General features: G+C 39.5%; 1 protein-coding gene across 1 annotated transcript in view; it reads right to left on the bottom strand.

Annotated features, from left to right (window-relative positions):
- NELL1 (neural EGFL like 1) overlaps nucleotides 1-15341 on the bottom strand; it is a 910256-nt gene that overhangs the window by 673993 nt on the left and 220922 nt on the right. Inside the window, exons 6-7 of the mRNA XM_054969963.1 lie at nucleotides 7746-7818; nucleotides 3706-3788 (exon numbers count right to left, since the gene is read on the bottom strand). Of these exons, the coding sequence (XP_054825938.1) occupies nucleotides 3706-3788; nucleotides 7746-7818 (156 nt within the window). The remainder of the gene's footprint in view (nucleotides 1-3705; nucleotides 3789-7745; nucleotides 7819-15341) is intronic.

Here is a 15341-nt window from a genome sequence, read left to right as displayed (position 1 = left end):
TGGTGCACCACTTGGTGCAGAGGGCAATCCACTTGGTGCAGAGGGCAATCTAAATTTCCCTCTGTCTGGAGATGAGGGGGCGGGGCCACCAGCCATGTGACCATTTTCAAGAGGTTCCGGAACTCCGTTCCACCGCATTCCAGCTGAAAAAAAAAGCCCTGCTTCAGAGTACTAATCACCCTGTCTCTGTCTGTCTGTCTGTCTGTCTGTCTGTCTGTCTGCATCAGCAAGAATACTGCATCATTAACAAGAGCAAGAACAGGTCACTCAATATACTTTTTATTGGCACCAACTAAGACCACCAGCATGCCTCAGAATCATTATGTCACTTTGCTGCAGTAAAATGAACTGAAACTTTTCTCATTCTCAGGCAGATCCTGGCCAAAGCATGCTGCCTCAGACCAGAAGATAATAAAATGAGGGTAGAACATCAGTACAAATAAAAATAGAATTATCAGAATATTAAAACAATCACATATTCTATAAAAAGCTCCCTTTTCCAGCTTTCATTCAAAAACAACCCCAAAAAAGGCAATGACATGATACAGCTAAACATCATACTTTTAAAAATCCTGTTGATTCCAATGAGAGAGGACTTAAAGAGTGTTTACCTTTGGCTGGATGATACCCCTAGTTTCTAACTATCAAGGCTATAATCTTTTAAAACAGTTGTGTGAGTAGAAAGGCCTCCTTTTTCTTTAAGACTTTTGGACAGTAAAGGTCAGATCTTCTGGACAGAGTCATTATTTTAAAGAAAGGCTTTAGGTTTGATATATTTGTGCTGTTGTTTTTTTATTATTATTCTATAGAAGTCTATATTGTATGGTTGATGTTTTAAGGATATTTTAGGTTTCACTTTTATTATGAGCTGCTCAAACACATACAAAAGGCGAGATGAATTTTAAATAAGGTTGCCAGGTTCCTATACACTCCTGGGGGAGAGGGGGACCCAGCAGTTACTGGCAGGTTAATCCTTGCAAGCATGAAAAGCATGTGCACACTCCCTGTGCAGACATGATGATAACACTTCCAGGAAGTGATGATAACAACAACAACAACAACATTCAATGTATATACCACCCTTCAGGACAACTTAACACCCACTTAGAGCAGTTTACAAAATATGTTATCATCCTGTGAGGTGGGTAGGGCTGAGAGAGATCTGAGAGAGCTGTGACTAACCCAAGGTCATCCAGCTTGCTTCAAGCAGAGGAGTGGGGAATCAAACCTGGTTCTCCAGATTAGTCCTGTTGCTCTTAACTGCTACACCAAACTGGTGTAGTGTGCCAGTGGTGGACATACTCCCATGCTTCACACATGAACAATTCAGCTCATTTGGGGCCCAAATTGGCCCCAGTGAAGCAAGTGAGCATGCCCACTGCTGGCACAATGACATCACTTGAGGAAGTGACATTGTCAGGCCCCACTGGGAGTACACCTGCTGTATACTTGTTGTGAAGGTTCCCCATGCCTTTCCCCATCCCTGTTCCCTATGCCTTCCCCCCCCCCACCAACCAGGTGAGAGGTGTGGGGGGATGACTGTGAGCAGGGGAGCATTCCCAGGGGAATGGGATCCCTACTTTTAAATAAAGTAAGTGAAGAGTATAAGTGAAAGTAGTTCAGAATAGTGGAACAAGCTTGGAGGAGTAGGAAGTCTATAGTATCTTCTCTACAACTCTCTTTTTCCATAGCTGTTTGTTCTTTTACTGGGAACAAACAGCTATGGAAAAAGAGAGTTGTAGAGAAGATACTATAGACTTCCTACTCCTCCAAGCCTGTTCCATTATTCTGAATTACTTTTACTGGGAACAAACAGCTATGGAACTGGGGTTCGGTGTGGACCACTAGGGCAAATCAGACACAGATTTATATCCCCCCCCCCGCCCCAGCCTCTGAAACTCAACTGGCATTATAACCCAGTCTCCATGCACTGTATTCGTCACTATCACACTATTCCATGTCATGAAACCAAGATTATTGGAATGCTGAAATCTTAAGACATAATGAATGATCAGAAGTAAAAAGTGTAAATATAATTAATCTGAAAGCCTAAGACAGGTAAATCTTTAGTCAGATGAAAAGAAAACATATGAGGGATCTAGATGGCAACCAAAAGTAGGGCATTCCAGAGACATCAGTGTAAAGCCTGTATGCCTACTTTTGGCTGCTTCACCAACAAGTAAGGATGACAGCCCTGCAGTGGGGTTGGAGGATCCCTCATGCCCACTTTTCACCCCCGGCCCTGCTCACCCGTCTGGTGGGGGGGGGAGGCAGGCTGGGATCCACTGGAGCACATGACAAAATGGCTGAAAAACAGAAGCTACAGAATCTCAGAGGCTTCAAACACAGTGAATTTCAGTGACCAATTTTGGCCCTGCTGAGACCCTGTAGCTTTTGATTTTCAACTGGAAGTGTTGTCATCAGGGCCTCTAGAGCATATTTATGTGTAAGAAGACTGGATTGGGGCCCCCACTTTCCTGCTTGACCCCTGTTCCCCCACTTTCAAGGTCAGAGAGAGAATTATTTTAACAACAAAAAAACCCTTATCTAAACTGGTAGCACTTAATTCTTTATGAATGGAAGAACACTTTTAAAAAATTCCAGCAGTCTTTCTACCAGAAGGCATTTTTAAGCATTCCTAGCTGCATTGTTATTTGAACTTATAAGGATACCAAGATACAAAACCTGAATTTTAACAGGCATCCCTAATTTTACCATTTAACAACAGCTGCAAATCCTTTGCTGGGCTTATTTTGGCATTAATAACTCAGTCTCCAATCATTGCAAATATAAGACTGCAAATATATGACTGATCAGAAGGAAAATATACATATTCTTTGAATACATGGAACCATCTCTGAGCCTATAGGGGAAGGACATGCTGAACAACTCCTCTGGGATAAAAAGAAAGAATCAATGGTTTATCTTGAAAATTTGTACTGTCTTCATAGTAAACACCATGTTGAATGATCCAAGACCGCAGAAAAAGTTAATAATGTTCATAGGTCAGGTTCATACACAGTTCCCTCAATAGGTGTTATAGAAAAACTATTGGTGTGGACGTATTACATAACTTTTCTGAGTCACACATTATGTTATGTGCAGTCATATTTCCCCACCATGCCTGCAGAATATGAACCAGGCCTGAACGAAAATTATCTGGCATAACAAGGAGTTGTACCAGCTCTTTAGGACAACTTCACAGTTAGTACTTTAGATAGTAAGGAATCTCTGTGTTAGAAAACATGAATATCTCATATCATTTGAAATGCAGTATAAGTATTTCATCATACAATAAGAATATAAATTTGGAAGCAATGCATAACTCTTGACTTTACAAACTAATGACTTGTGATAGGCAAAAATATGTGTATTGTATATCAAATGATGTGTGCATTCACACACATATACAAAGTGACACATGAAACAATCCTTATGGTAGGCTTCATCCATTAGGATAGAAAATGATTTCTTTTCCTTTCTTCTTCTTTGATTAGTTTATGTTCATATGCAATACCATGATCTACCTAAACTAGCAAGGTATAATCTTTGTGATACTCAGTTAATATTCTTTTAGTTTATGAATTATTTCTTCAATACGATGATATAAACCAACTGATTAAAACCAAAAATATGTTCATGGCGGTCCATCTATGAATCAAACAACAGCAAATGGAAAACTAACAATAATTATGAGGTACCTACTTTTGCAGTCATTTTAGCCAGAAGTTCTTGTAAATCCATAATTCCTTGAACCAGGCTCAAGAAATCACTACATGTTGGACAGGCTCAATAAAGGAAGAAAGGAAAACAATAGATAAATACCATATTGTAAAAAAGAAACACTATATGCTTAATAACATAAAGAGACCAGGCAGATATCTGTTTGTATCATCATCGTCGTCATCGTCGTCATCGTTGTCGTTATTTATAATTCATCTTTCTTATTGAGACTCATCATCATCATCATCATTATTTATAATTCATCTTTCTTATTGAGACTCAAGGCAGATTATAATTGTAAAACAAATACTATCAACAGCTGGGATATCCAATGAATAATGCAATAAGGTTTGGATTTCAGAAATCTGAAACAAGCAGAAATCTGGAAACAAAGCTAAAAACCAAGCATAAGCATATTTAAATATGCTGTGTTCTATGATGCAGAAATTATATGCAATAATCCAATTATACAACAGATTACAGTAGAATAAACTTGGAAGTCATAATAAAAATAGAACAAGAAACTGAAAAGAGAATGCTATATTATATCATACACACACCCTATTCAAGGAAACATTGATAGGTTTAAATAACTAGGGGGAAATAGCAGGAAGACACTGAGTTTAAAAACTTTAAAATGGGAACATAGTTGAATAAAACATCTGACAAAATCCTTGTGTGTGCACAAACAGGAGTCATTTTTCCTTTTAAAACAACTTTAATTATATATAAATTTAATCAGTTAAAATAAGATTAGCATTTGAGACATCCAATGCAACAGAGGTTTTAGTAAACATGATACTTTCTATGATAGGGTCAAGTGTAGTTTGAAGGTATCTGATGTAGCAACCTCACTGAAGTTAAGAATGACTTGGTCAAATCATTGCCTCAGTGTATAGGAGACCTCTTGGGAACACAATATAGACAACCTTGAGCTCCATGAAGGAAGAAAAGCAGAGTACGTATTAAATACACAAACATGCTCAGGAGGGGGACTAAGGCAACCTTAGAAAGAGATCAGTAGGTTTGATCCCACAGAGGCTTTCTGTGGACAGAAGTCCTGACTTCCCCTAACTTCCCTTCCTGCAACAGGTCTGTGACTGCTTCCTCATGCTATCCTTGAGAGTCCTTGTGTCCTGTCCCCTACAACAGGAAAACCATTTTGTGGGGCCATTTTGGACTGCAGTGGGAAGGAGGAGGTTTTAAAAAAGTCACATTTTGTGGATGGAAATGCCTTCTTGTCAACAGAAATCCTCTTTGGGATCCAATCTACTGCTTTTTTAAAAAAAAAACCCTTTACAAGTGGTGTTTTTGGGCTACACCCTTTTTCAGAAACGCTCTTCAGTTGCCCGAAACTGGTTGATTTTTCTCCAAATAAACAAACTAGCGCAGTCCATTCACAGTTTCTGTTCTTTTAATTGTTAGTATGATGAACATTTTTATGTTTACAGATACAGCAGTTCTATTGCACAAGTATTCAGTGAAAACTTGGAAAGTCCATTTTAGTCCAGGGTATAAAATCCCTTCCAGGGTTTCATGGCTCTTCAGTTATCTGTTTGCAGACTATATATTATGCTCACTCCATGACAGTATCTCTACTATGATGCTCTACAATTTGGACAGCTCTTTCATCTACAGGCAGAGAAAGCTGGACAAAATCACAACCACACACACACATTAGGATGAAGCTGCCTTTTTGGACCTGATGACAGTGTCCACTTTCATCTCAGCTACCAATAGTCCCTTAAAATTGGAAGCAGAGGAGCAAAAATAATTAGCTGTAAGGTGACAGAGTTGGACCAAAGCAAAAGCTGAAGAAAGGCTGCCGCTGACTCCATGTGAAAGGAGAGAGACTATAATCCCCTAAACAAGAGCCTGGAGTCAGTTTTCGAGCAGATGTGGACAAATAAACTGGAGATTAATCCCAACAAGATGGAAGTGCTAATGGTGAGCATGAGGTCTGATCTGGGACTTAAGATGTCACCCATTCTGGATGAGGTGGCAATCCCTTTGAGGAACCAGTCCATAGTTTGGGTGTGCTCTTGGACCCAGGCTTACTGCTAGATAAGTACAGCAGCAGCTGTGCCTTTTACCAGCTTCAATTGGTTAACCTGCTATGGCCTTTCCTGGGCAGAAAAGGTCTGGCCACAGCAGCATGTGCCCTGGTTACATCTAAATTAGATTATTGCTATGTACTATGTGGAGCTGCCTTAAAAATGTTCAGAAACCAGTTTGTGAAGAATGCTGCAGCCAGGAGTGGATCATATTGCTCTAGTCCTGGCCCACCTACACTGGCTCCCAATCTGTTTCTGGGTACAATTCAAGGGGCTGATGGTGACATCTAAAGCCCTATGTGGTTTGGGAACAGCATACCTACTCCCTTACATACCTACCCAACCATTATGGTCATCTTCTGAGGCCCTGCTTCAGATTCCCCCATCTTCTGTGCTTAGGCAGGCTCCTTCTGTCCTTAGAGAGGCTCCTTCTCAGTTGTGGCCCCAAATCTCTGGAACTTTCTTCCCAAGGACATGTTTCTGTCTCCTTTTGTTGCCATTTTCTTTCAGTAAGTGAAGACTTTTGTCTGATGTTCCCTCAGAGATCCCGCCTTCCTGTCCTACATTTTAATTGTTCTTTTTATGTTTTGGGTTTTATTGATGTGTTACTGTGCTTTTTTAGACATGTTTTTATTATGTATGTTTTAATCTGTTATCCACCATATAAAGCCAGAAAGGTGGGGTATAAGTTTTGTAAATAAGTTCCTCTACCTATATGCAGAGGAGCCATCAGAATTCTTAAGAGGCAAATCCAGGCTGCTGTTACTCAATAAGACAAATATATATCCCATCTCTAAGCTCCTCAAGGTCAGAGAATAGTAAGTAGCATAACTTTTGGCACCCCATGGTGGATAGTTATCACTTTAAATGGACAAAAAATGAATGTGTACATTTGATTACAATGCAATAAAACAGAACTGAAACATCATTTGGAATCTGAAGATCTCTCTGAAGGTTCCAAGCTTGGGTTTACGAGGGACAGTTATCAAACTATGGTCTTAGTTCCTCATATGTAAAAATAGGACTTTTAAAAAATTAACCTCACATGCTTGTATAACAGCCAATAAAAACTGTAATGAATAGAGATGGGCACGGACAGCAATACGAACTAAAAAAAGCCACGAACAACCCAATCTGCTGTTCACAAACAAGCTGTTTGTGAGGCCCCATTCTAAATGAACAGATGGTCGTTGCAAGCCTCATTCATTGCTGTTCGTTGCTGTTCATCAAGCCAGACAATCTGGCACCTGCAATCAATTGCCTTGGCAACCAAAGGCAGGGACTGCCTAAACTCTTGCTATTGCCCTGGAAACACCAATCTAAGCCCAATTTAGCTTGATAGGCAGGTCTTCCTTTCAAGTGTGGAGCTCCAAATTTGTTACAAGGAAGCAAAGAGCAGGAGGGAAGGGGGCTCCCAGCTCTGGCTTTCAGGGAGAGACAGCTGCTGTTAGAGAGACAGGGAGAGTGCATTGGAGCTTGAATTTTCTTTGTGTGTAGTGGGATAGGGATCTACCTCTTCAAGTTCCAGGGCTGCTGCCAGGCTCTGGGCCAAGCTATTATTTATTACTGGTACCTCCTACTGCCTGCTCAGGTAAAGTTTCTGGGAGTGGTGCGGTAGGGATCTACCCCTTCAGGTTCCAGGGCTGCTGCCAGGCTCTGGGAACAAGCTATTATTTATTATTGGTATGTTTCCTGCTGCCTGCTCAGGTAGGGCTTCTGGGAGTGGTGCGGTAGGGCTCTTGATGGATGGAGGAGAGCCTGCTGGCCTCCATGGACAATGAACATGTTTGTGAAAAGGTCATGTTCGTCAATGTTCGTTGTTCATTGTTCATGTATGGCAACAAACAACAAACACCATGTTCTTCTTTTTCTGTTCGTGCCCATGTCTAGTAATGTATACTCTATAGCAGAGAACTACGTGCATACTTAAAATAATAACTTATTAAAGTAAACAAAATTACTACTTACTGCGATTTAGATTAGGACACTGTGCTATATATCCATTAGGCATAAAGACAACATTCGCATCTTGAATGATACCCTTTGTAACAGAAGAGATAGCTGGTAATATAGATTATAGTCATACAATTAAAATTGTACAAAATCATTCACAAATCACCGTTGATGACAAGCATGATATGATCATATCCTTAAAAAAGTTTTTAAGGTACAAATGATTCATTAGTAATTATTTATTTATTTAAATTATTTTTATATTACTTCTTCAGAGGTCTGCTCAAGACAGCTTACAATTAAAACAATGTAACAATATAAAAACACTTAAACAGCATTAAAATTATCTATAAAACAGAAGGCGGCCATTAAAAAGCTGGTACGATAAATTAAAAGCCTGAGTAAAAAAATGTGCTTTTCTTGGCTTGGCACCTAAAAGAAAGTACAGTATTTTCACTATGTTTGTGGTTAATTCCTAAAGAATCAGCACTGATGCAATGCCATTGCCTCCAGGTTGCCTTCATACCCATTTCCCTAACCTCCTTTCCAGGTTCCCACCAATGATGGGCAGCACCCAAACAGCCTGCCTTCTCCCACCAATCGCCAGCAGCTACAATCACTGGGAGTTTGTCCACCATTGGCAGGAACCTGGAAAACTTAAGTAGGCCCTGGCAAGCCACAAGGGAGAGGATGTTCCAGAACCAAGGTGTCACAGAAAATGCCCTGTCTCTAGTTGCCATCCACATCACTTCTGAAGGTGGAGGCACAGGTCTCTTGAGAAGCATATCTGGACTGGCCGGCTGGATAATTACAGAAGAGATAGCCCTTCATGTACCCTGGCTTCAAGCTATTTAGGACCTTAAAGGTAAGAAATACCATTCTGAATTATAGTATTTCCTTTTTCAATATAAAACTTGTTTTATTTAATGAAATGGTTTATCAAGACTAATAAAATGAAACTAAGTTGGAATCAAGGAAAAAACTGTCATGTATGCCAGCATACCTGCCATGATTGTATTTTGCATTTTGTACTGGTCATTGGTGTTTGTCAGAGTTATATGCTGTATTCTTTTGTACTGGTCATTGCTGACAAGAGTTATATGCTGTATTCTTTGTTGGTCATCTGAGAGTGTCTTAACTGCTAATATTAATTGCAGGAGAGCCAGTGGGGCCTCTTCATTATCTGTTGAAAATATGTACTTTCACTTTTCCAGCAAATGTCCTTGAAGGCAAGCTGCTAGCAACGGACATTGTATCTTTTCCCAGAGACTGGGATATTTTCCTTTGTACTTCATGTAGTCTAAAGTAATCTGTTCCCATGTAACTTCTTTGGGGTTTCGCGCCAGAATGTCAACAGACCCCAAAGGGCAGGAAGTCTCCCTATAAGTAGTAATGCCTTTGTTTGAATTGTCACTTCTGCCAAATGCCACCTTTGTGTGAACATCCTGAACTGTACAAATCTCAATAAAGTCACTTCAATTGGAACACCTGTGTGTTAGCTGTGAAGAGCTTGAGGGACCTAACTGCCAGGGACTGACAAAAACCCTCGAGGACATCACGTAAAGTTAGGCACTTTTAGGTGCTTTCTTTTTGGTGGAAATATTTTGTACTGCTTTAAACCCCTAATTAACATGAACAGAATTATCAGATGCTTAACTTTGGTTGGAATGTGCCAATTTTTTTTCATGTCACGCTTAAAAATAGGGGAAAACTGTATTAATTGAAGGTACACATCCTTACTGACTAATGTAACAAAACTGACGTGACAGATTAAGATTTTTAAGAACCAAATAATATTAATATTTCTGATTTAAGAGATTAATCTTCTCTCAACCAGTGATTGAATTAAAAAGGAAAAATTACTTAAAACAAAATACAACACAGCCCCCATCTAGCATGTTGATAAGAGAGCTGAAGTCTGGCTACCAGTGGGATTGAACCATCCAAACTACACAGTTGACTGTCACTCTCTGAGAGATTGCAGGATGACCAATCCAAATCTTAGCAAGCAGATCACTACCACACAGCAAACTCCCTTTATTCTGGAATGATTTTAGGCTGAAGCCTCTTTCAATCCAACATGACAAATGTGATTATCTGGAGAGATGTCCCTATAATTTTTCAGATGTTCCCATTTAATTCAGTTAAGTTTTTAGCAAATGAATATGCAGCTTTATACTGTATATTGATATGCTGGTATATTCTTAAGAATCAGGCCTTGTACAAAGGTTACAGGGAGATAAAGACAAGGTAAGAGCCTTAGCACCAAATTACTTTTGGTAGGAATGCATGAAGTTCTGCTGAACTCAAAAATGTGTACACAATATAGCATTTCACAGATTTTAAGTGTGTACAATGAATATGCATAAAAGAAGAAGCTGGATCACAATGGCAAGGTCCTCTCCTGAGTTAAGCATTTTAACAGCTGTATAGACCTTTAGTGCATATGTGTACACATGTACATCTTTCTCCATGCCAGCAAGAATCCTGATTTTTAAAGGTTCCCATTAAGACTGGAATAGACTTGCATATATATACACCTCTAAGGCAAGCCTTGCAATCAAAATGCAAAAGTCAGGGATACAGCTGGCTGCTGTAATCTCATTCTCAACTCTACATGTGTTTTTTGTACATGCGTTGAAAATATAAAAGTGCTTTTATCATAATCTGGAACAGATGCATAATTCTGAGACACACACAATATGTGAAAGTGCATTTCAAAAAAAATTAAGCAAACTGTCAAGGCTATCTGACAATGAAAATATTGATTCCATGAGAGGTTTCAACAGTTACTTTCAGTTAAAGTGTGATAGAATGGATGCTACGGACTAGATGGAGGACACTGCATCTTGCTCAGAATACTGGGTTTATGCCATAAATAAAATGTAGGCTTTAGTGCTCCAAGCTTTGCAAATGCAGCAACATTTAACATTCACATGTTCTTTTTCTCACACAGCAGACAGTAATCAGCAAGCAATCCTTTCTGCTTATTTTTTCAAGATCAGATATTAATTGAAAATATTAATGGCGACAACCAGATAAAACCACCTATCTCACAGAACACTGATTAACCTTTTGATCAGTAAAGATAATGGACTCATCAGAATAATGAGCAATGACACAGTAGGTAGGAGGTAACCTATGAAATACTCATTAAAAGCTTTTGAAAATAAAGGTTGTGATCAATCAATAGATAAAAATACACGCAGACAGTTGTCTTCAATATTTAAATAAGTATAAACAAACAATCCAAATTACAAATTAGGAACTGTGAGCACTGGTTCAGATGTAACACAAAACTGTGGCTTGTTTTAGCTATGGTTTTGGAAAATCCTGGCTTCAATGCTGTTGCTTTTTCATCTGCCTCCCTGCCAGAGGGCCCCTCCCCCCACTATCCCAGGCCTGTCTCACAACACCCAACAGATGACAAATCCTTGCCACATCACCAACTCACTTTGCATTGGGTGCCAGCAACTCAATTGGAGGCTTATTTTGGGCAGCTTTGGTCCCTAAGTCATGTACTCCCAACCACCACTTGGAGGCTAGTCAAGGAAGCAGCAAAAACTTTCGTGTTAACCTCCTCCTCCACAAAAACCAAAGGAAATAAATACACACTTTCAATTTCAGCACAACATCCCGCCCCCCCAAAACATAGAAACCAGCTCCCTTCACAAGTATCTTGTTTCAGCTCCAAGTAATACAGGATGCTTACAGAATACACTGCATGCCTCTGCTCTTATTCATATTCTCCAACATGTCTCCAACATATTCTCCAACATCTTCGTGAAAACACCACCTGCCTGCCATATTCTTAGCTAGAGTGTTCAACACTGAAGTAAGAAAACCTACAAAAGACCCTTGAAGTGTGCATACCTATCTTCTATTTCCACTCAACCAATAAAACACAAATGAATAGTATCAAATGCATTTCACTGAACAGAGAAAACACCAAGTAGTAACAGCTGTTAATTCAGATAGGCTGAATATAAAAGGGAGAAAAGATGCTTCAGAAAACATTGGGGAAGGGAGTTGATTTGCCCTCTACCTGTGGTTGATTCCCCACTAGTGGTTTTCCATGGTTCAGCTTCCAAATAACCTCTATTTTTTTTTTTTTTGCATTTCCACATGTGGGAAGGCGATCCTAGCAGCAGCTTCAAAGTCACTGCAGGTTTTGTCCATTTTTTTTTCCTTCCTGCTTTCTCCCGACTTATTTGTCCATTCGCTGCAGATTAGGGATTTTAATCATGCAAAATTCTTTATCCGATGTTCTCCCCACCCTTGCCCTTTTCGCCCGCCCTTTGAATCAACTAAATTTGATTGATTGATTGTGTTTTTCAAGCCACACCCACTACCCTTTCCCTTCCCCTCTTGTTTCTCTCTTTTTTAAAAAAAAATTATAAAAAATGTTGCAACGTTTCTACATGTCTATGCAGAAACATATCCTGTATCACGTGATGACAGCTGCCCAATAATGGGTCCATTTTTCAATGGGCCAAATTTGTTACTTGTTGCTCGCTGACAGCTGACAGCTTCTGAGGTAGAGGGAAAGCGGGGTCATAGGTAACAATTTTCCCTCCAAATGTCAATAACCAATACTCATTCCACGATATCAGCAGGAAATGCTCTGACCTATCAGATGTTTGTTTGATGCAACGTTTATACTTAGCAAAGCGCGTTTTGAGAAAAATTTTGATGTGTTTGTTTGATGCAATGTTTCTATGTAGCAACATTTTTTTGAAAAAAAAATTAAAATGAAGAAGACGCACGTCTGTCGACACTTCCCCCGAAAAAAGTGATGAGGAATCGATTTTTATACTGGCAAATTCCGCACGACTTTGAGCATGATGAAATAAAATGTCCATGCGAAACAAAAGCCTTAATGTGGAATTGGAGAGCGGTGGATTCATACGACTCCACTGCAGCACGACTGCTCAGAAACTGGTCAAAGTCGATCATGCGGAATCCCCCTATCTCTTTCCCCAAAGTCTACTGTCTCAGGGTTCTGTTTGAGTTGTTTGTTTCCCTCACTAGGGAAACATGGAAGAAGTTTACCATGTAGTTGTGTCTTTAAAGGAGCAAAGGTGGGGGTGAAGAGAGGAATTGTTGCATGACAGACTTTAACGATATTGGAGGGAGGCTTGGTACTAGCATTTCTCTTTTTCACACTACTGACAGGTGACTCTGTAGACACGGTTGGTGTGGAGTGTTGGTGTGAAAACATACCAGGATTAAGCCATGACTCTGTGTTCATATATAACACAAACTATAGTTAAAACTAACTATGGTTAATGAAATGGCTTAGTACCATGGCTTATGATGGTGTGGGTTCGGGCAATCAGTTAAACATGGTTACTTTAATTAAATTGTAGTTTTGTATTATGTTTGAAGTGACTGATTACTTCATTTTAATGTTTGTTTATTCACTTTGTTTATACCCCATCTTTCTCCCCAGTAAGGACCCAAAATGCAATTTTACCCTCACAACTGCCATTCCCTTGAGGTAGATTAGGCTGAGAGTTGGTGACTGGCCCAAAGTCAGCCAGAAAACTTCCACAGCAGAGAGGAATCGAACCCAGGTCTCCCAGTTTCTAATCTGTCACTCTAACCAATACACAACACTGTCTAATAAGATATGTGCCTGTTTCCTCTACTGGTTCAGTTCAGTTAACTTGAGTGTACTTCAGTATGTTTTTTACACTGGGATATTAGACATCAATTGAGCACTTGGTTTTCAAACAAATCTTCGCAAATTTGTCCATTTATCAAGTCTAAAAATTCTGATTTTTTTTATTATGCGAATATAGAAAAGGGTACAGGTAATATTTTGCCAGTTTGTTTACTGTTCATAGGTCAGTTTAAGGCTTGCTGCTTTGAAGCATTGAACTATATTGTAATAGCCTTACTGATAATATAGGAAGGCTTGTTTTAGATGATAGTGTGACAGAACAGTTAGTGTGTTATAAAGAAAAAAGGGATCTTTTTTCTTGAACAAAAGTAGAATATATTTATAAGTACAGAATCATGATGGTTGCAGAGTTTTGATAAACATATTGGTTTCAGAATAGTTCTTAAGCTTGGAGTTTCAAAAATAATTGTATCTTCTTAAAGGTATATTCACAGACTCAGTCAAGCAAAATAATCTTCCACACAGACCTTCACTAACAATCTAAATTCTCATCTCATCCACACAGACTGAGAGCTAAGCTACAAGAGACAAATTACACGAGGACAAGCATGTGAAAGGAGTCGCAATGTTAGCTGGGAAGCTAAGTTTTCAAAGAGATCTGAAGGTTTTGTCAATTCCCCCTCTCTACAGAGCCAGGGAGATGCTGCTCAGAGGGTTTGTTAATTTCCTCTTTGCCTCAGAAAGGCTCTGTCAGTTTTACCTCCCCTTCTGGGAGGCAAAGAGGAAATTAACAAACCGTCTGAACAGCAATCTCCCTGGCTCTGTTGAGAGGTGAAATTGACAAAGCCTTCCGATCTCTTTTAAAATGCAGCTTCCTGGCTAACATTGTGACTTACTTCACCTGCTTGTCCTTGTGTAATTCATCTCTTGTAGCTTAGCTCATAGATTCACACAAGCCTTTCCACAGAGATTGCCTGACCTAGACAGATTAATCTCTCTCTCAAATATATACAAACACACAGTTTGCCTGACTTAAAATTAGGCTCTCAGGCTTCTGCACATTTTTCCTGATTTAGCCAGAATTCTTTCTCTGGAATATACAAAGGCTGAACTAACCAGAATATCCAAGCTGGTTAACTGTCTCTCAGAAGCACACAGACTCTCTCAGGCTCCACACAGTTGCCTGATTTAACACTTTCTCTCAACTGACTGACTGAAAACTGCAGTTCACTCCGCCCCTAGCGTACTGTCCAATCAGATCAGACTATATTAATCTATCCAGCCACCCTGCTTTCCTCAGAGGCCTGCACTTAAACCCACACTAACAAATATTTAAAAATTAGCAAGCAAAAATAAAATCCAAATTAAACACCTTACATGCAAAACGTATATGCTTAGACTGTGTGCCTTTCTCATTATATAGGTGATTTAGTTGATTAATGGACAGATCATTGCCAGATTTCAGATTCAATGAGAACAAATTAGCAGCTTTCAGAAGGAACAACTACTAATGAGAAGTTTGTGCAGCAGGTTGAGTTAAACAGGGCCTGGCACTGAGACCTTACTACTACAAAGTTTATGGGAAATGTACAAACTAGCTTCTTTGTAACAGCATGCATATTATTACAAATGTTCCTTATGGAAACAAACATATTTCCAGAGCCTAGCCCAGAGTTTTACAAATTAGAGAAGAAAGAATGGACAATGGTTGTTGTGGGTTTTCCGGGCTGTATTGCTGTGGTCTTGGCATTGCCGTGGTCTTGGTATTGCCGTGGTCTTGGCATTGACAATGCCAAGACCACGGCAATACAGCCCGGAAAACCCACAACAACCATTGTTCTCTGGCCGTGTAAGCCTTCGACAATACAAAGAATGGACAGATGAAAAAAGTCAGTAGTGTCAGGGAACTCATTTGCGCACTTTACACAGAAGCATAGACTTGCTTACCTTTGCAAGCAACAGAAAGCCAAACCATGTATGTCTAT

This window comes from Eublepharis macularius, chromosome 2, assembly GCF_028583425.1.
Source record: "Eublepharis macularius isolate TG4126 chromosome 2, MPM_Emac_v1.0, whole genome shotgun sequence".
Taxonomy (NCBI): Eukaryota; Metazoa; Chordata; class Lepidosauria; order Squamata; family Eublepharidae; genus Eublepharis; species Eublepharis macularius.
Note: the sequence above shows the minus strand (reverse complement) of the source record. Positions and strands in the feature narration are given on the sequence as shown.